Source organism: Biomphalaria glabrata, chromosome 15 (assembly GCF_947242115.1).
Source record: "Biomphalaria glabrata chromosome 15, xgBioGlab47.1, whole genome shotgun sequence".
NCBI lineage: Eukaryota > Metazoa > Mollusca > Gastropoda > Planorbidae > Biomphalaria > Biomphalaria glabrata.
Window position 1 is genome coordinate 12,096,111 of NC_074725.1, and position 21,916 is coordinate 12,118,026.

At 32.7% G+C, this 21,916-nt stretch overlaps 1 protein-coding gene across 1 annotated transcript; it reads right to left on the reverse strand.

Moving 5' to 3' along the window:
- Positions 1–2,146: 2,146 nt before the first annotated feature.
- LOC106063475 (cell division cycle protein 16 homolog) lies at positions 2,147–21,421 on the reverse strand. The gene is made up of 17 exons (XM_056013005.1): positions 21,287–21,421; positions 15,330–15,384; positions 14,803–14,897; positions 14,397–14,435; positions 12,596–12,733; positions 11,975–12,134; positions 11,392–11,486; positions 11,023–11,156; positions 9,927–10,006; positions 9,762–9,811; positions 9,414–9,484; positions 8,840–8,965; positions 7,581–7,733; positions 7,254–7,459; positions 6,823–6,878; positions 4,237–4,327; positions 2,147–3,054 (listed from the first exon to the last, which is right to left on the reverse strand). Exons 1-17 carry the CDS (start codon positions 21,413–21,415, stop codon positions 2,852–2,854), a joined length of 1,881 nt encoding a protein of 626 aa, XP_055868980.1. The 5' UTR covers positions 21,416–21,421; the 3' UTR covers positions 2,147–2,851.
- Between the last annotated feature and the right edge of the window lie 495 nt (positions 21,422–21,916).

A 21,916-nucleotide genomic window follows, 5' to 3' on the forward strand; every position in this document is an offset into this window, starting at 1 on the left:
TACGCAAGGAGCTCGTGAACGAAGTCACTGCACACTAAAGATGTATTAAGAATAGGCTGAGAAGCATCATGACAAAAGGCAGAAAATTTCATGGTGATGACTTTTGATAAAGACGTTCTTCGAGTAATCCATTTGGACATAGTCGAATAGTTCGTCGATGGGGGATCTTAACGACCTAAATTGTAAATATCAAGTACATGCCTCTGTTAATATAGGCCTACATGGTGGCATGATTTTTTTCACGTTATAAAAAATCCAATTTCAAGTGTCATTAGATAATACCAAGTAGTTTTAAAAAATCATGAAGTAAATTGTCCACACTAGTAGAAATGCATTATGTTACATAAACATAAGCATAATGATTTTGATGATATGTATGGCATGTAATTTGGGGGCCGGATTGCATAGAAAAGCCCTGACCGATTTGGACACACAGTCCGCCCCTAGTTGTACGATTCTTCGTTGCAAGGATGTATGAGTGGATGGCTCTAGATTATAGATGAAGATAAGACAGAATAAATTAAAGCTGGCACTCGAAACGACATGACAAAAGTAGTTGTCAGGTTCCTTTTGTCCACGTAGTTCGCTATCTTTGGGTTTTCTGTGACTCAACTCTGTCTTTAGACCCACACATAATGCCATGGTAGCAGCTATACCAGATGACAAAATGAACAGGCTACAGCAAATTCAGAACACCGCTGCACGAGTAGTCCCACACATACAAATAAGTGATTCTGCTACTGCTCTCTTGCGTACACGCCACTGGCTTCCAGTGAGTGCAAGAATCGATTACAAGGTGGCCCACACTTTGTCATCAGTGCATCTGCAACAAAGAAATGTCGCTGTACTTTAGTGAGCTAATCACTCTCATTTGTCCCTCAGAGAGCCCTGTGCTCCATGGACGCTTCTAGTCGTGCTACGTTATTTCTTCAAAAGTTACGATTAGAGGGCTGCTTCAGTCCATGGACCAAAGGTTTGGAACTCGCTCCCCGTTGATCTCACACAAACAACATGCTTCCCTACATTCAAGAAAAACATCAAAACCTACATGTTCAGATCTGTTTAAAATTAGTTTATCATTTTAACTCTCGTGTTTATGTCTCTCATGCTATTACAGCGCCTACATTATGTTTGTTAACAGCGTTTTAGAAATTAAATTATTATTAACTCTTTCATACCTAAATAACAACAAAGCAACAATACATTCAATCGCGCCTTACAAGCTAGCTACTGACAGCGTCAAGACTTCATGGTCTCATTCATTTCAAACAACCAAACATAAAAACAAATGGTCTCAATCATTTCAAACAAGGAAACATAAAAACAAATGGTCTCAATCATTTCAAACAAGGAAACATTAAAACAAATTGTCTCAATCATTTCAAACAAGGAAACATTAAAACAAATTGTCTCAATCATTTCAAACAAGGAAACATTAAAACAAATTGTCTCAATCATTTCCTCCTTTATGAAATTGATGGTGGTTTATAATTTCTCATTCTATTTAATCCTATGTAAAGTTTCCCTTTTCAGACCTTGCGATCTAAAGGGCAGATGATAGATTTCTATGGACAATGTTTAATGAGCAGGGTGTCATGTGGCCAACACAACCACCAGCCGCCTTTACTTTCCCGAACAAAAGTCAGGTACCCATTACAGTTGGGTGGATTTAACAATCCTAAAAATCCCTAAATTCAAAATCCCAGTCTTCCTTCACTGAGATTCGAACACATGAACCCAGGTTCAGAAGCCAAGCACTTAGCCACAGGGCCGCTAATTTAATCCTTGTAATTCTTCATTATTGCATGGAGTCCTTCCAGTGAGCTTAGCACTTTCTACATAAGTCAGTGCACTAAATCTTCATCTACGTCTATTTATTTATCCAACACTGAACAAAGAAACATTTTTGAGTCACCTGTTCAAAATAAAAGATGTATAATATTTTTGAAAAATTATAACGGTCAAAACAGAGTTTTTAATGTCTGGCCACATATTTATTTTTCCCACAAGTTTCTAGGAAAATCGTTAGAGCTGTTTTCAAATTACCTGTCGACCCAATTTTTACTTTTTTGAAACCATGAAGAGTTTGCAAGCTCATAGAAGAAATTGTAAAAAAAAACAACAAAGATTTTTATTCAACTTTTATGTAAAGTTTATTAGTACACATAAATATACATTCTAGAATCATTGGCTTGAGTTCATCTATTCCTAATATGTGACTTAAATGTAAAAGCAAGAACAATTTTATATTGACATAAAACTTGCAAACCATTGCACTTTGAATATTTACATAGTTATAGAATGTTGAGAAACACAATTTTAATAGTATAAAAACCACATTGAAGTGCTTAGTTCAGGAAGTAGAGTTTGTTTTCTATTTTAGCTACCCCTCTGTGTATAATGTTCATTTTATTCTGTGTCACAGTGTGGTTACACTCTAGTCACTCAGATGGTTGATTGAAATAATTGTAACCAAGAATCTTGTTTATATAGATTCTTCAAATAAAAATTTTAACTATCTATGGACAGCCAAAAATGAGTGGGGCGTTATCTAATCCTCAGTCACCTAGAAATCTACAACTGTTCAATCATCTTATTTGTCCAATGAATTTAAATCTAAGAGTGTTGAGTTTGACTGATTTAAAGAGGACGCTAGGCGTAGGATCTCATTTTCAACCCTTAAATATCACAAATATATTGTGAATGCTTGAAGTTGATGCAGCAATGGTCAACTCACAGTACAAAATAAAATCATAAGATAAAATAACTTTTTTATTTACAATGTTTATCATGCTTTTTCAAAGAGACACAGGGACAACTTTCATTCAGTTCTTTCGACACAATGTAGATGCTATGATGTGGAACATTCTTCCATGTCTACTTCCTCTATTGACAAACTACTTTCAGCAAAGGGATCATTGTCGGAAACATCCAAATCAGTTTTGCTTCCGTCAATACTTTTTTCTTTCTGCGAAGTTTCGAAGAGATTGGTTAATTTGACACCAACTAGCTGACCTTGAGGAGGAATTTTAAAATGTGGGTCACCTTCCGGACCTGAAAAAAGATCAATCAAAACAAGTATTAATGAGCTTTTTCGATAAATTTGTATGGAACAAGTTGGATATCTTAAAGTTGGCAGTGGGGGAGAAGTGGATGCCAGGGAACTTTTGAAACCCTTTCATTTATCCTTTTCTTTTTTTTAATCCCATTCTCAAATTCACAAAGCAGTAACGGATGTAACTAAAAATAAACAACAAACTCTTCTCTTTTGATAATGTAAGCACACCCCCCAAAATTTCAAAAGTTAAGTTTTAAATCGAAACAGAAGATTTATTTTTGCGATGTTTCAGTGAAACCAGAATCTACGTGTTAATCTAATAAAAGCATCTCTGTTGGAAGTAGCTGTATGTAGATAAATGAACATCTCTGTTGGAAGTAGCTGTATGTAGATAAAAGTTTTCTATCACAAAGAAGGGATCTGAATTTCACTTTTTTTTAAAGACACTTTTAACTCCACAACCCTTGATTCAGTGTGTCTGGGAATTCCTAAAAATGCCTATATCTATGAACCACTAAAGCAGGATTTTTTTTTTTTTTACCATATGTTGAAAAATCATGTCAGAATCTAAAAACAACTACCAAAATGTGGTGAGACTTTTTCTATTAATAATGAAATCACTGCTTGTGTTTACATTGAATTTGTGTGGATTTATGTGAAAAATTTTTGATAATCGCAATAAAATTCAGTCAAGCACGTAAACGATATATATCTAGGCTTGTGAGAAGCATAAAATTAATATTTCAATTGATTCAATTCAATTGATTAAAAAAAAGTCTTGATTTTATTAAAAATAATGTTTTTACTTCCTTTTGTAGAGAAAGGGACAGCTTGATTGATAGGAAAAAAAATTAACTTTATTAGATCTAGAGCTAGTAAGAAAAGAGGTGTGTTAGGACTAGGCTATGTTAGAGTTAATGTTATCAGTACATAAAATTTTTAATCTTTTGCCATTTTCATTTAAATGTTTTTATTAAGATAAGTGACTGTGAAAAAGCCAACATTCTTAAAGCTGACACATTTTAGATTAATTTTGATCGACTAAATATTGTTACTGTAATCCCAGAAAGTTTGCATCTCTAATGTCAAAAAACTTTTTAAACAAACTAAAATACTTTTAGCACTAAAAGTAGCCATCACAACTAAAGGGTTTTAATAGAATACAGTTTGAGTTTTACCATTGCACACAGCGACCTCTGACATTAAGGACTCTACGGAGTGGGCCAACATTGTGGTAGAGAATGTGTCATCTTTACGGAGACCTAGAGCCTGAAAAAGAGAAAAATATCAAGTATCAAACTTTTACCTAGGCTGTTGCCCAGAATGTTACATTTTTTGTTTTAATAACTTGAACAGTTTCTTGTGAATAGTAACAAAACATCAAGTAGGGTAGTTCTCTCAGATCCACTTTACCCAAAACAAAACTAATTTGCTTATTTAGCTATTTAAAACAAAGCTTTGGGGAAATTTTTTTTTTATCAAAGTAAAAACATAATACAGGCAGTCCTCACTTAGCAGGTCTTCTTACGAGGGCTTGATGAGTGATCTATTATTTTTGTTGTACAACAGCATTTCAAAGTTAGGGTGGTAGTGCACCCAATGTGATGACTCTACTACTGTATGTTTATATGCTTCTCAGTAATGTAATCATTATGCTATTAAAATATAGCTCTGTAAGCTGACTTTCATTTAGTCTACCATATACTAAAGCATCTGTACAATGCAGGTACTGAAAAGGGGTGGTGGTTTATTATAATTGAAAACAGAAAACAGTAACACAGCATAAATTGTAAATACACATTAATAAAAATTACTAAAAGAAAACAGTAGAGTATTTATTATAAAACAATGATATTCAAATCTATGAAATACAGTAAAACAATTTATTTTTTCAAGAAAAACAAATAGTTACAGTACTTAGTAATATGATTGGTACTGTGCAAGTACAATAGAATAGTTGGTTTCTAAAAGCATTTACAGAAAAAAAATAAAAGGTGGAACGATCTGAATTCAAATTCAAACTTGTGGCTAGGGCCAACCTGCTAACCACTCTACTAGTGAGGTACTTATGACTAGAGAAGATTGTAAAGTTATATATTATTTGTTCCAATTAAGAGCGACGACCTACAAAGGGGACTAATTCAGCTTATACCACCACTTCAGTCAAGTGCAATTTCTTTCACTTATTTGAGAAACCAAACAAAATAATTAATTACCAATGGATAATTATTTTTTAAATTAATTTTGTGTTAAAGAAGGTAAAGAAATTATAGTGCAAAATTTCAGCTTGATCTGAGATTGATTGTCAGAGAAATAACATGTACAGACTTTTTACCTAACAGACAGAGAGAGTTGATATAAGCTTTGTAATTAAAAAACGTAGCATTTAGATTACAAAAAAGCTCCATGACCAGACCTGTTTAATGACAGATTTTCTTAATGACTGGGTAGTTTCAATGGAACCCCATTAATTGAAGACTACCTGTATTAATAAGTTATTTAATCCTTTAATAAAAACTTCCATTTTTCTCAACTTTTCCATCTTGTTCACAAGTGACTTTTTCAAATCACTTAAAAATATGTTGGCAGCTGAGGAAATTCGCTAACAGCAATAAAATATTTAAAGCAATTTTATTATGAATGATGTGTACATGTGGACTTCAAAAAAGCGTTTGATAGTGTCCACCGAGAATCACTATGGAAAATAGTTAGAGAATATGGTATCCCAGAAAAATTCGTCCAGATCCTACGACACCTTTACAGTCAGTCATTAAAACAGAAGAGGGAACAACAGAGTTTTTTACAATCGAGACAGGTGTGAGACAGGGGTGCATCTTATCTCCCTTCCTTTTCCTCCTAGCCATCGACTACATAATGAGGAGAGCAATGAACCAGACTGCCTTTGGTATTCCATGGCATGAGCAACTCCGATTGACGGACTTGGACTTTGCTGATGATATTGCACTACTCGGGGCTACAAATAAATGCATTCAAGAAATGACGGAGAGCCTAGACAGAGAGGCACCCAAAATTGGCCTCCGCATTAACTTGGATAAGACTAAAATTATGCGAGTGGGATATAAGGCAAAGGGTGTCCCCGTCAGACTTGGCGAGTTAAAGCTTGAAGAGCTGGACAAGTTCACATACCTTGGCAGCATCATAACAAATGATGGAGATGCTTACCATGATGTAGCGTGCCGAATAGGAAAGGCAGGGAGCATTTTCCAAAGGCTGCAGCCTATTTGGACTAGCCAAGCCATTGGACTCGAGACAAAAATACATCTTCTCAACACAATCGTCATTCCAACTGCTACATATGCATGTGAGACGTGGAAGTCATCTGTCAAAATTGAGAAAAGACTAAATGTGGCTCAACAAAGATGGCTTTTGGAGACGGATTTTGGGAGTCAGTTACACAGACCGGATCTCAAACAAGGAAATCCTTTGCCGAACTGGAAGTCGAACACTTAGTGAGGTTGTGACTGAGCGTCGCATGAGGTTTGCGGGACATGTTCTACGTCAAAATGAATTACGCACACCAAGAGTTGCGATAACATGGAAGCCAAAACGAGGAAAGCGCAAACAGGGACGTCCTCGTATTACCTGGCGACACACCTTCATGGAGGACCTCAGAACAGTGGACACCAGGTGGGAGGAGGCTTCAGACATTGCCAGTGACAGATCATTATGGAGACAGCTTGCTGCCCAATGCGCCGAACGGCGCGGGAGGACCTAAGTCTAAGTAAGTCTAAAGTACAGCTTACCTTGTGGAAATAGTTGACAGCTTCAGAATGATTTCCCATTAATGCATGAACATAACCTAAAATGTAAAGAAAACAAAAGCATGAATAACTAAAGTACATTATGCTTTATTCACTGGGGCTGATGGTTGAGCAATCATTTAAGTTACTGAATCAAAAGTGTTCCCACTAAAAGATATACAATTTTGTTAATAATTAAAGAGCAACAAAGAATCAGCAAATCTACTGAACTGATACAATAGGCTATAACAACACATAAACTTTAACCCTGCTCCATGGATTTACTATGCATTGAAGAGAACTTATATGTGTAACTTAAATAAACTAGATAACTTAAGTACTATGTACAAGTGAAAGAAATCAAAGCATGTTATATATGACATTTAAAAATAATAAGCTCAGTTGTCTAAAAAATGTTTACATTTGAAACTGACCTATGGCCGAATATGTTGATGCCATGTGAGGACAAAGGGCATCAGCTTGACTATGATAACAAAGGGCCTCTTCATATTTTCCTAACTTGCGACTGACATGACCCAGATTATTGAGAAGTGGCTCCCATCGATCAGGCAACATTTCCCCTGATACACTACGTATCCTGTTGAGAGCTTCTAAAAAATATTTCTCCGCTTCTTCATACCTGCAATAAATATCTTGTCAACTTAAATACTGACAAATATTTACAAAGAAAAAGCTAATTTAAAAAAATATCACGAAATTTAATTTTTTTTTTTAAATAAGCTAATGGTAAAATTTTTTACTTTAAGTTACCAAACTCCAGAACTCCCATCTCATGTAGAACAAAGGGATCCAGGGGAGCTATGCTGTGGGCTTGTTTAAAAAACCTTTCAGCAAGTTTTGGATTATTTGTCAGCCCATATTCTAAGCCAATGTACAGCATAGGTAAATGACAGCTGAAAAGATAAAAGATCAAAATACAATTACAGCACAAGCCTACTAAAGACATTCTTTATTAATTCACTTTTAAGGACTTAATATATGATTCAGTTAAGCAACATTTAAAATAGTGGTTTATAACTAGATAGGCGCTTGGCATCCAAACTGAGAGGTCTCAGGTTTAAATCCTGGTGAAGACTTGGATTTTGATTTTTTGGGGATTTTTATGGGGGCCCCTGAGTGCACCCAACTCTAATGGGTACCTGAATTTAGTTGGGAAATAGTTAAGGCAGTCGTGCTTTGTCTTTGTGTAGGCCACATGACACCCTTGTTAACCGTGGGCCACAGATGATCTTTTTTACATCATCTGCCCCATAGATGGCTGTTATCTGAAAGGGGAACTTCACTTTTGCTTTTACCATATTCGCTACTCAGATATTAAAATGCTTTTATTCTCAAGATAATTATTTTGAGTTAACAATGAAGAATATTATTATCAATTTATAATATCTATTTCGTTTTAAAAAACTAAATTAGAAGATCCAAATGTAAAATTATTAAAATGGGTAAAATGTATCACAAATTTATTTTAAAGCAGCATACAGAATAAAGATCTTCTTAATAACGAACTTTGATGATTATTATACAGGTTTAGTGAGAGGATACAGGTTTAGTGAGAGGACAAAAGTTTAGTGAGAGGATACAAGTTTTGTGAGAGGATACAAGTTTTGTAAGAGGACAAAAGTTTAGTGAGAGGACAAAAGTTTAGTGAGAGGATACAAGTTTAGTGAGAGGATACAAGTTTTGTGAAAGGATACAAGTTTAGTGAGAGGATACAAGTTTAGTGAGAGGATACAAGTTTAGTGAGAGGATACAAGTTTAGTGAGAGGATACAAGTTTAGTGAGAGGATACAAGTTTTGTGAAAGGATACAATAGTGAGAGGACAAAAGTTTAGTGAGAGGATACAAGTTTAGTGAGAGGATACAAGTTTAGTGAGAGGATACAAGTTTAGTGAGAGGATACAAGTTTTGTGAGAGGATACAAGTTTTGTGAGAGGAGAAAAGTTTTGTGAGAGGATACAAGTTTTGTGAGAGGACAAAAGTTTTGTGAGAGGATACCTACCCTTTCATTATCTGTGAGGCTGTGAAATATGCAGCCATGGCTTGATCATGATCTTTATTAACACCAAATGTGTGGCCAAAGGCCAACCAAGATGGGCCATGAGCTCTCTCGATGGTTGTGGCCTTGCTATGAAAAGTGAAGACAGAAAATGTATAGACATGTGAGAGCTTATTGTGTAATAAGTTATGTGTTAATTTGAAGATGTAACAATTTTTTTTATCAAACTTGAATTATTTTAAGACTGGATAAGACACAATAACATTTTTATAAATAATTAATATTCAGCTATTATTTCTGATAATATTTCCATTAAAAAAAAATAACACAGCTATTATTATCATAATAAAAAACAAGGTTTTGCAACTTTTACACATCTGCTTTCTTGCAAGTTTCAGCTTGATCCAAGAATGGGAAGTGGGAGAAAAAAAAGGTGTAAAAGATTTTGACAAGACAGATTTAGTTGATATAAGTGAGGTGAAAATAAAGGTCTATATGGACAACACACTAGTTTATAGTTATCAAAATGACAGAAAGTGAGTTTGCCTGTAGAATCTACATCAAGAATGCATATTACCTTAGATACCATCGAGCTGGTATGAAATTTTCTGTTAACATGTAGTAGCAGCCAATAGCAAACCAAGAAATCTTAGGGAAATAAAAAAAAGTATAGAACAAAATGAAGTTTTTTAAACAGTTTTAAGCCAGTACTTTTGGAACTTTTTGTTGCTACTGAATAACTGTATGCTCTTTTGTACTCTTTCAAAATGGGTTTAGTAACTTGTTTCAAAACAATTGTCTTATTACAAGTGAATATTTACCTAAATATTAATTTGCCTGAAATTGGTGCTTAAGAAATATTTCTTATACTGAATCAAATGTCAACTATTAAAACATGAATCTCATTTTTAAAATGACTACTTACAGACTTATCAGGATAATAGTCTACAAGCTTGTGTGCCAAGTAAAACAAAGCTGAAAAAATACAAATTAACTATTTTAAATATTTTTTTAAATAAGAGTAAACAAAAGCTCTATCTAAATAACAAACCTGTATTTTATTTTCCATCATAATAAAGTCTTCACTTACCATTTGAATTTTTGAGTTCAACAAGGACTGCTATATGAATAGGCAAACACTGACTGTTGTATGGGTCTTTGCTTAATACTCTAAAAATACATTTAGTACAAGTTTTGACATGTTCCAAAAAATAATTAATGTAAAACAGTTGTGAAATATGGTAAACTTTGATTCAGAGCTGTTTTTGATTTTAGGAAATACCCAAAGTAGCCTGACAAGGGATTGAAGCTAAGTAGTGAATAAATATGCTCCATAAAAAAGACATGGAATTTATTTTTCTAGCTGCAATCTAATTTCTAACTAGGCTGGGGTTTTTTTTATTCAATAATCCAAGAGGTGTATTCAAGAAGTCAATTATTTTATTGTTGTATTAAATATAACTGTGTATGACAGTGCAAGACTATGTACTGAACACAGAGTACAAAATAAGGAAAGAAAGAGTTAAAAAATAGAGAGAAACAGTAATTCCTTATTCTTTCTAGCCCTGATGTAATGTTGGAATTAGGTGGTCAATGTCTTGGTTTATTAAGAAACTATTTCTGACGACCCAATTCCACTGTATTGCCAAAGATATTTGTTTAGGTGTATTATTATCTTAATTATGAAATAAAACTGCTGAAGCAGTAATCACAAAAAGACTGAACACACACAATATAGACACAATACAACTTACATTTCAATTACAGATTCACAAAAGCAGATTTAATATGAAGTTTTAACTTACTGAACACACCCTACTTATTACCTTCTCTAGTCTATATGCCCAATCTAGAATTAGGTTCAACATAAAGAAAGAGCTATTTTTAGTACAATGGGAAATTTTTATCACACATCTACTGTGTAAGTAAACATCGTGTTTGCACATCTCTTGAGACCTTATCATGTACATTGTTGACACCTGATTGTTGTATTGCTTTCTGGATGATTTGCTGTATATTTATGTATAATTAAAGCTAAATAATCTTTGCCTGCTCAGTCCTAGCACACACACACATCAACTGCTATATTCCAGAAGTAAGTCCTAACAGGGAACAGAAACTTGTATTGACATTTGTTCCAATTTTCAGAGGCAGTTTAAGCAATGAGCAAAAGACAAAGCTCTTACTTGGAAGTAATTTTATAAGCTGCTCTGAAATCACAGTTGTACAAGTGTTGCTCTGCTGTGCTGACTACTAGATCCAAGCTGTTAGAAAGGGGAACTAATGATGGCAACAAGGTAGTTTTTCCAGGACAGTCATACTTTAAATAAAGAAAATAATGAATATTATAATTTAATCCAATTTCACTTTTAAGAAAGTAACAAAACAACATCACACTATATTAATAATATGAATTTCAATGATAGACAAAATGCTGACTATACATCCTTACATAAGCTGACAAATCAGATCATATTTTAATAATACTATTAATATATTTTAATAATAATTATAATGAAAATTTTGTAAAATAATATAAAGAAATACTTTCCCACCTTTTTCAACCTACTCTCATAAAGACTTTTCACCAACTCTGCTTCCTCCGGTGGACACTGTTCTGAGAATGGCAGTGACTGTAAGAGATCACGTTCTGAGGAAGAGACATTGGCAAAAATCAAATCATTAAATAGAAACAATTGATATAAACTTTTTCGTATATAAATTATGAGTGAGTCAGGTATGAATGTACATATTTTTTCATAGTAACTATGTTCTGTTTTGTGTAATGCACAAATTGTAAGACAAATTTCCTCATGGACAATAAAGATTATTATTATTATTATTATAAGTTACGGATATTTCTCATGTGGTTTTTTAATTATGGAATGCATTGTGTTAAGATTAGGAAACCACAAAAATGAATATTTCAACTTGCAGATATGTGCTTTATTCATTATAGCATGTGTTATGGAATCCACTAAAAATCTATCATCGCAAATGGGAATACACTCAATCAATGAAACATAAAACTATAATTAATAACAAGATTCTTAAATAGAAATTGGGCTTTTCATTTTATGTTTTATAATTACATAATGACAATATTTATATATGTGTGTAGATAGATTTATAAAGTACCTTCTTGTGCTGTAAGCATGTGATGATTGACCAACAAATCAAAAGCTTCAAAACAATAAACATCAAGCCGAAGGGCCTCTCTGTAACAATCTGCAGCCAATATTCGATTATCCATAGCTTCATAAATTCTTCCCCGCAATAAGCAGATTGAGTTTTCACACTGAAATGGCAGTACAAAGCACAAAACATAAGACACAAAAAAAAAAAGGCATTACTAATCTAATTATTAAACATGATGAAGAAATTCTATTAATTTAAATTTAACAATTATTCCCCTGCTATTGAATCCCCAATCAAGTAATTTTGTATAAATCTTTGGTGCTGCTAAGGCTTTGAATTTAATCTATAGACTAAAATATGTATATTTAACAACAGTTGTTTTGCTTTTTTTAAAAAGACATCTAACTAAATAGAGATTGAAGTAAAATGAAAGGTAATAGTTGATAAGATAAGTTAAAATTTAAGTACCATTCAAGAATTTAAAAGCTATTTATTAATTATCACTACAATCTACAGTTAAGCAATAACATAATGCTGTTAAATATTCTACATTTCATAATTTAATGCTTGTCAACTTCATCAAAATGAAATGAAAAATTTTTTAAAGGTTTAAGACATTACATTGGGTATGGAGAAATTGTTCTCTGTCTGTTGCATAGACTCATTTAAACTGGTATTCAACATGGACTGGGAGCGTGAGAAAGACATGTCCAGCATGTCCAGAACATCCAAAGCCTCTTGGTACTCTTTGCATTCATACTAGAGAGAAAACATTAAAATAAAATTACAAAATTATAGCTCATCCAGTGCCTCTTTCCATTCATAGCAGAAAGAATTTTTTTTAAAAATTATATTTCAGCGCATCAAGAGAAAAAATAAAGTATAATAAAGCTTTGAGTTTCTTGGCATGCTAATAAGTGTTTAAAAAAACAAATAAGTCAAGGCAGTTGGTTTGTACACCAAAGCCTCTTGATAAAAGGGCAATAACTAAATAAACCTTTACAAACCTTTTGACAGAGAATGAAGACTGCATACATAATAAAAAGCAGAATATAGAAAGCTAGAGCAGTAAGATACTAAATAGCTTCACTTTTCAAAGAAAAACACTGCAACATTGGCCAGGATTGTAAAAAACACTGCAACAATGGCCAGGATTGTAAAAAAACACTGCAACAATGGCCAGGATTGTAAAAAAACACTGCAACAATGGCCAGGATTGTAAAAAACACCTAAGTACAACACTAAATTAGGCCGTGTCAAATATGATATTTTAACCCAGAGTCTAAATTTTTAAGAGATGCATTAGACATCAGGAGAATGGTTGCCCCCCCCCCCCCCCCTCCCAAAAGAAAGCCAACATCTATTGCTATTCGGTTATTTGTCTCAACTTGAAAGTATAAATGCAGTTAGTTATTGTGCTGGCCACACAGAACACTCAATAAAAGAAGTGGACCAAATGGGGGAACTTTTATTAAACTTTGATACCTAGATGTTTATGCGCTATGGACTGTTGTCCCATGGTTCCAGGTGTGAAAACTGCCAGCTGCCACCCTGCTCCAGGAGGTTTGGGGTAGGATGTAATAATCTTCAATTCTGAAGGAACATTCTAAACGTGAAACAAACCTAGAGGCAGGAGAAATTAAATTCTCTCAAATTCAATGGCCAACAGTTTACAAAGGTCTTGTGGCCAATTTAATAGCTAAATATATCTCAGCTGAAGCCAGGTATCATTTAAGAGTTTAATTTAGAATCCTAACTAAAAGTTTTTAAGACCTTGGAATTAGCAAAGCTGACATTAATTTTTATTGAGAGTTATTTTTTAGAATGATCTAGAATTTAACTAAAGGAATATCTGTGTAAAATACATCTGTTACAAATCTTGATCTCTTAGCAAAAGAACAAGTATGCCAATATGCAGATCAGTTATTTGACGATCAGTAAAATCTTGATCTCTTAGCAAAAGAACAAGTATGCCAATATGCAGATCAGTTAATTGATAGGCAAGATAAGATTCTTAATATACAATGGGGTATGTGATGCATCAGAAGTAGATTAATGCACCAAAAGGACAATCTCTGAACGCAACATCGAAAATGGTGTATAACAGAGTCAAGATGATAAATAAGACAGTCGACAGTTTGCTTAGAGATTTTAAAGAGACATGAGACTTATACTGATTACCTGTTCTGTATTAAAATTATGGAATTCTAATTTTCTCTAATGTTAAGTCATTCATTCATACCACTATGTTAAATTATATGAAAGATTGGACAGGCTATTCACATAAAACAATAAGCAGGCTGGTCACTTGATATGTTACAGATGGCTATGTAATTTATTGCTACAGATGGCAAATGATTATTACAATATACCTAACTTACAAAGTGAAAAATAAAATTAACAAACTAGTTCAGTTACTTACATGACATTTAGCTGTTAAATATCGGCAGGTGGTATATGTCTGCAAAAAATAAACAAATGTATTATAAATGTTAAAATTAAAGCCAATGAAAACAAGATTATTGACTTTAATATTTCTGTTCAATTAACTATAGCAGAGCTTGGCATAACGAAATGCCTATCTTCTTATTTTAAAAATTACTATTCTCTGTTTTATCATTTATATCTTTTATTAGCTTATCATCTACTCAAGTCCCCTACTATATATCTGTATACCACCAGTAAAAAAAAATTAATTCATTACGAAATAAGAATTTTTCTAAACAAATTTTTTTTCTTTAATCATATATATACAATAAGTGGTAAAAGTTACATATCTAACCTTTTCAAAATACAAGAAATCAAAGACTACAAGTACCATAACTAACCTTATCAAGCTTTTTACTGGTCAGTAAGTGAATAGCTCTATGAAACTGACCAGTGTAATACATGGTCTGAGCATACCAGAACACATCTTCAACAGCTGAAACAAGACATTGTTATATCTTTATTAAGTCTCTATATCTCATGTGAATAATTCCCATGTTTTTATTTTCCTAGAAATAACATTAATACAACATTTTTAAATGAAAAGTCAATGCAGAGAAATTATAGCAAGTTTGAAAAATTAATATTTGATTTGCAGATGCAGACTTTCACAGACAAGAAAAATATTTTTTTTTATATTTAAGATTAGAGAATTAAGATAAAAATCTTAATTTTCACAGTTTTCACTAATCAGTACTAAGAAAAATTATCACAGCATTTTTTATTAAATTTAAACTACTAATAGAAACTATTTGCTTAAGGATTAATAGTTTTCAGGGAAAATGAATGTAAAAAATATTTATTATGTGGAGAAAGTTCAAGGAAACTCATTATTTTGGCAACAAAATATATTTTTAAAAAATCTTACCATCAGAAAGAGCCACTAGTTTATCCGCCCAAAAGTTAGCAGAGTCATAATGATGCTAGTAAAAAAATATAAAAAAATAATAAATTTTAAAAATTGATTTAAAAAAAGACTATATTTCCATGCAAAATAGTTTTATAATTTCCTTTTTATAATTTTAATGGAAAAACTTGCATTAACTTAATACCTTAAATATAATATCAACAACTGATTACTAATGTGTTAATCTAATTAACCCTATCCACAACCCTAAACTTACACTAAAAAATAACACTTAACATAACACTGAATCTCTAATGTGTGATCAAAAAAACTAAATCATTTTGCACTTGGATTCATCCTAATGACTGTTTTTTTTAAGTTCTTTATTTAGTGAGTTGACTAGCTCAAACAAGCATGATAGCTCATTGGCTATAAGATTTACAGTCCGATAAATTCAGTAAAATAATAACTTAGAACTTCAATTTGATAGTACCCTTAGCTACTACCAAAGACCGTGACCAAAGCGATCAGATGCACTAGAGCAGTGGTACATGTATGTGTGTATCTGACCAGGTTGTTAACATCAGTCTGACTTGCAGCCTACCTTTTGGACAGGGAGGGATGTGGATGAAAATGCTATTTTTTCCCTAGAGTTACCTTAATGTTATAAGCAGATCTATATAATTGTAGATCTAAACCTAGATCTCAGAGTAATACAGGCTAGTATCTATTATACACTTAGGCACCATATATCATGGAAGATGCGTCTTAGAAATGTTCTTGCACATTAAAAAGTGATAAAATGTTTATTTTTGCCCCTTTCATTCAAATCTGTCTAAAGAAAATTGGCTACCTTCATAAGTTCTGTGTAAAAAGTTAGGTTAGATCTACAAACTTGACTAACCATGGATGTCAGTTTGTTATTTTTTTTGCCAGACCACTCAACACAAAATAAACTATTGCGTAAAACACAAGGAAAAAAAATGCTTGGTGGTCTTTTAATGACCAAGTACACATACCAAAGTAAACTAGGCTGCACTGACCAGATTGTTAAAATCAGTGCTTTTTTTTGTAAAAAAACAACAACAAATAGGTGCCGGTACTCAGTGATGGATTGACTAACTTTTAATTACTAATAAATTAATAATTTAATAAATGTTAAAATACAAGAAAAGTAATAATTTTTTTCCCCGCATTGAAAAAGGTGCTGATACGCCATACCGGTGTGTACCGTCACAAAAAAAAAGCACTGGTTAAAATTGTCTTCTTCTTCTTCATCATTCTCATTGTTATGTTGGAGTGTTCATATGACTAGACCAATACATGAGATGAACTGCGCAGTGGTTTCCAAATCAGGGAGCTCTCCATATAGTTTTTTTTCTAAAAAAGCACTGGTTAAAATTGTCTGACACACAGTCTATTTACTACTTTGGGCAGGGAGGGTTGTGGATAAATATGTTGTTTTTTTCAAATGTTCTATAAATATACTTTACTTTGACACCTTTTTCTGTTAATAATACTGTGAATTTGTGAAATTCATGGATTATTGAACATATCTTCTGTGAGTGATGGATTTTTCACTATTCAATTCCTCTATTCTTGGGCAATAAAATTGATATATAATATGTCAATAATAGCCAATTTGAAATTGGTAAAAAAAAATGGTCCTAAAAGTAGAATGTTAAGAGTTCAATCTGTTTTCCGCCTTTAATGGTTTTTTTTTCTCAAGTTGGTAGATCTATATTTAACTGTACCAATGATTTTCATAACATATGGACTAGGCCACTACTAGGCCTAGCAGCCATTGTAAAAATGAAACAATGCAATGGGTTAGATCTATATCCACTTTCAATATTGTTGAGGGGGAGTGAAGTAGGCATTCCCTAAAAAGAAAATCTCATATAATCCTCTTTTTTTTAGATGTGAAGAATTTACTAATTTATTAAATATAAATGTTTCTATTAATTCTAAGCATCTAAATAAAAATAGTATGTGTATGTTTACTATTACAACTTTTTATGCAGAATTCAAATATAACTCAAATTTGAAAAAACATCATATTTTCCTTTAACACAAACATAACAGATCTAGATTCTAGATTATATTTCAGTCTTTAGAATATCTAATAGCATCTAAATTAGTATCTTTTATACATTTTACAAGGCCTCCATTTGGCAATAAATTCCAATAAAGAAGGATTTAAGTGGGCAAAAGTGGAATTTTATAATAAAACAACTATAAAGCCGACAAAGGAGCTCTGCTCTAAGGCTAGGTTGTCACTATTTAGACTAGACTCTAGAACTAGTTAGTGTGTCAGTTACTGACTTAGATTCTGTAGTGTAGTTGTATTCTACAGTACTACTGTAGAAGTCTAGAAAAGATTTAGATATCTTAAAGAATATAGACTGTCACTGTTAGAGCTGTTCTGTTAAGGGTTTATATACTAGGCCTACTTTAGTCAACTTTAGACTAAGTTTAGACTCCAGTTTAGAGTAACTTCAGTAAGTTAGATAAGATATGATACTAGTACTAGTTAGAGTTAGACTAGACTCTAGTTACTAAGAGTCTTAGGTTTTCTTACTCTTACTTACTAACTTAGACTTTAGACTCTCTTAGTAGTCTTAGTCTCTAGAACTATTTTTTTTACTAGACTCTAGACTAAAGTCTAAACTAAGATTTTAGAATCTATAAGTTCTAGAATCTAGTATTTAGTAGTATTCTAGTAACTGTAAGTAGTGTAAGTTAAGTAACTAGTTAAACTTAGACTTAAAACTAGACATCTAGTTAAGTTTTCTAGAATGAAGAATCTAGATCTAGCTTTCTAGATTGTTACATTGTTGATTGTACTGATTGTAGCCTAGCCTAGTTGTAGTAGTTCTAGATTTAGATTCGGTAATAGTTCAGATACGCAGATACCTTTGCCGACCACCATGTTGTTTGTTAAGCATATTTATCTCCCTTACCTATATTGAACTTTCTATAACTTTTTTTAAAGAGAGTTTTTGTTCTTATGCTGTCAACTTATGTTTTTTTAAAGTGTATTTACTGAAATGAAGGTCTAAATAAAATGTTATTAATAAATTGATGAACTTGTTGTTTCTTCTTTTTTTCTACTTATGAAATTATTAATTAAAAAATATATGTTAACAATTAGATCTATAATTAATATAAAACAAATATGCATGAATTAAATGAAATGAAACACGCATCTAGATATACATGTTATGTTTAATTATTATTATTTTTTGAACAAAATTATGCATTATGACTTAGTGATCTTTTTAGAGCAATGACAATAAATGATATAGATCTAGTACGAGAAACTTATTACTATAAGAAATAATACTTTTATGTTTATCTGTTGATGATTAAGACTACAGTTAGATCTATACATTTCTAACGAATTTTAAGCGCTCTCTATTTTCGTAAAATCGCACCACGAAGAGAAAGAATTTTATGAAGCTGACACATATCAGTGTCCCTTTCTCTTTCGCCGTGAGGTCTTCTGAGTGGAGTCTACTGTCTACCAGAGATTGTTTAGCGTGTGTTTTATGATCAGATAGGACTAATGTCTGTGTTTATAACTCTTACCACTACCTCTGGCTCCACCTCTCTTGGAGGGAGGATAGGTCGAGTGTAACTAGATCACGAACGTCTTTGTTAAACGTTACGTAGCACCTGTTAAACTATCATGTTTCACAATCTGAAATTTACTTTGCGTAGAGTGGGGAACAAAAGCCAATGTATCAAGAAACAGATAAGAAGCATATACACTACTATTTAGATAATTTATGCATCTTTACTTTCGGAGTTCATTAAAAAAAAAAAACTCCTCACCTATTACACTAAATTTGTTTAAGATGTGTAGTTGTGGGGGGGGGGGGGGGGGTTAGCGACTCCACCTACCAACCCTTCTCTTCACATGGATCCACTAGCGCCCATGTATTACATTCCGTTACGGAGTCCAAAGCAAGTTTTCTCTCCCGTCGTACCGTACAGGTGGCGATTTTCTCCGTTTATTCTTACGTACCTTTAAACCCTCGCTGCGCCGGCCGTCACACGCGATCTTTGTCTTTACGGCAGAACTAGGTGTGATGTAACATCACCTTCCCCTGCTCAGAGCTTCGCCGGCGCCGTGGTTATATTAGGTCATCTACTGCTAGGATCACTGGTATGCTCATAAAGGGAGAAGGGCAAGGTACGGTGTTTTACTTGGTCAAAATTTATCCTTCTTCGCTTTCTTTGCTGGTTCGTTTCACCGACATGCAGTTCAACTGAGGTCTAGTCGGATGAGACTAAGACTGAAACGTGACCCAACATAACGATGTCACGATCAAAACTCTCTTGGTTGTATCCTATAATGTCGGCCAGCTTGTACAGATAGTTATGTACGACAAAAACTCCCGTCTATAAGTAGTTACATCAAGAAGTAGTTACGTATGACAAATACACTCTGATTGTCATAGAGTCTAGTACCCCTCCCCTATTTGGTCCACAGAAGTAGTGGCATAGTATTTTTATCTTGAAGCTCTTTCATCTCATTAAAGAGATTTGATAAAGCCTTTGATTTTCATCGCCCCATCCCTATTTGGAGCCATCACAAGGTTACTAACTGTGATGCCATTGTAACATTTCCCGAATTTGTTATAAAATGAGTTCCCTTCCACTCTTCAGTCCTATCATTACTTTCTCTACCTTGTTTTAGATATTGCTTGTTCTTATATTGTGCATTGTTTTTCATTCAATATGATTATAAGTTACCGTACATAATAAGAGAAGGATAAAGAACTTGTACTTATAGCTACCATATTTTTTTTTAACAGCAGTATATGGAGCTGATGAAAAAAGATACAACATGGGCCACAACTGCAGAAATGCTTGCAGCTGCTACACTACTGCAAAGAGACATCTATACATTCTCACCAAACCACAACAAAACAAAATACTCATGGCTATTATTAAAGCCTTTATTTCATGATGCAAACACATACATACTATCTCACACAGACAACCATATATGCTGCAACATAACACTATTGCATACAAATGGTAATCACTTTGATGTGGTTGTAGGCCTACCACAAGAGGCCACATGTAACTGTTTTTTGCCAAATCCACTGCTTGAAGTATGATGCTTTAGCCTAATTTTTAAGTGTTGATTAATATTTCATCTTACAATCTATTCAGATTAGATCTATTTGGCTATTTGATTTTTTTCTTGCATGCTTTTAATATCTTAAATAACATTTAATGTCTATTATTTTCATGTATTTAAAGTCAGGGTACCGGTATCTATTTATTTAATTACTTTTATTTTGCCAATAAAAGATATTTTGATAGGCTTAGAGTTATTTTTTTATTTTTCTATTAATTTTTTTTGTCTGTTGTATTACTTTAACTACATGATTTTAATTTCGATTTTTAGTTATTTTTCAAAGTACAAAAGATTGTTTGCATTTTAAATGAATTTTAATATTAGATCTAATAGCTGCTAGAAAGAAAGACAAAGCAGCAACAGAAAAAAGTTGGCAAGTAATTCAAGGGAGATAGTCTAGTACTAAGCCTTAAAACCAAAATGGCGTATTTCCAATGACAATATATGGTAATAAGAAATAAAACTTAAAAATATATATTTTAAAAACTATTTATCTCCGAGGAAATCAAATTACATATTTGTAATCTGCATTTTTTTCTGCATATTCTGAAAATATAACAGAAACCTGATTTAGCGTTTCTAGTGTCGTATACTAATACCTTAGATTCTACTTCTAGACTCTACTCTACTCTACTACTAGACTAGAGTTAGAGACTCTCTCTAGTGACTAGTCGACTCTAGGAGTAGGACTCTACTACTAGACTACTACTACTAGGACTAGGAGTACTCTACTCTAGTAGAAGTCTAGACTCACTCAGAGTCACTCTACTGTCCTAGATCTACTATCTAGAGTTGTAATTGTACTTGAAAATTAAAAACACACCTTTTCAATGTAACTTCTAACGCGATTTCGCATACTTGTCAAACATAATGCTTGTTTTGCATTTTGTTCATTCTTTACAATTCCCTCCTGTACAGACATTTTAAGAAATGAATTATATTTATTTTTCATAACAAAATAATGGGATCACATTTAGTTCTCTAAAAATTAAAGAGCTACACTTAAACGACAGACCTATATAAGCTATATTACAGATATAGATATATGTACTATGTAGGTCTGTGATATGTAGATAATATATATTTATATATGCCGGTCATAAACAGTAGTTTAGATCTTTAAATCAATATATATATATATATATATATATATATATATATATATATATATATATATATATATATATATATATATATATATATATATATATATAGAGAGAGAGAGAGAGAGAGAGAGAGAGAGAGAGGTGTCTTTTGTCTAGAACTCTAGATCTATATTATAAGGTGACCAGACGTCTCGACTTAGGGTTAGGCGTGACAGTCCCGCTTTGGACCGTCTGTCATGCTTTTCATAAAATGTCCGGGTGGGACCGCCAATGTCTCGATTTCATTTAAAAAAAAAAGTAGTGTAGATCAATGTCACGCTTTTGTTTTAAAATCTTTCATAATCTTT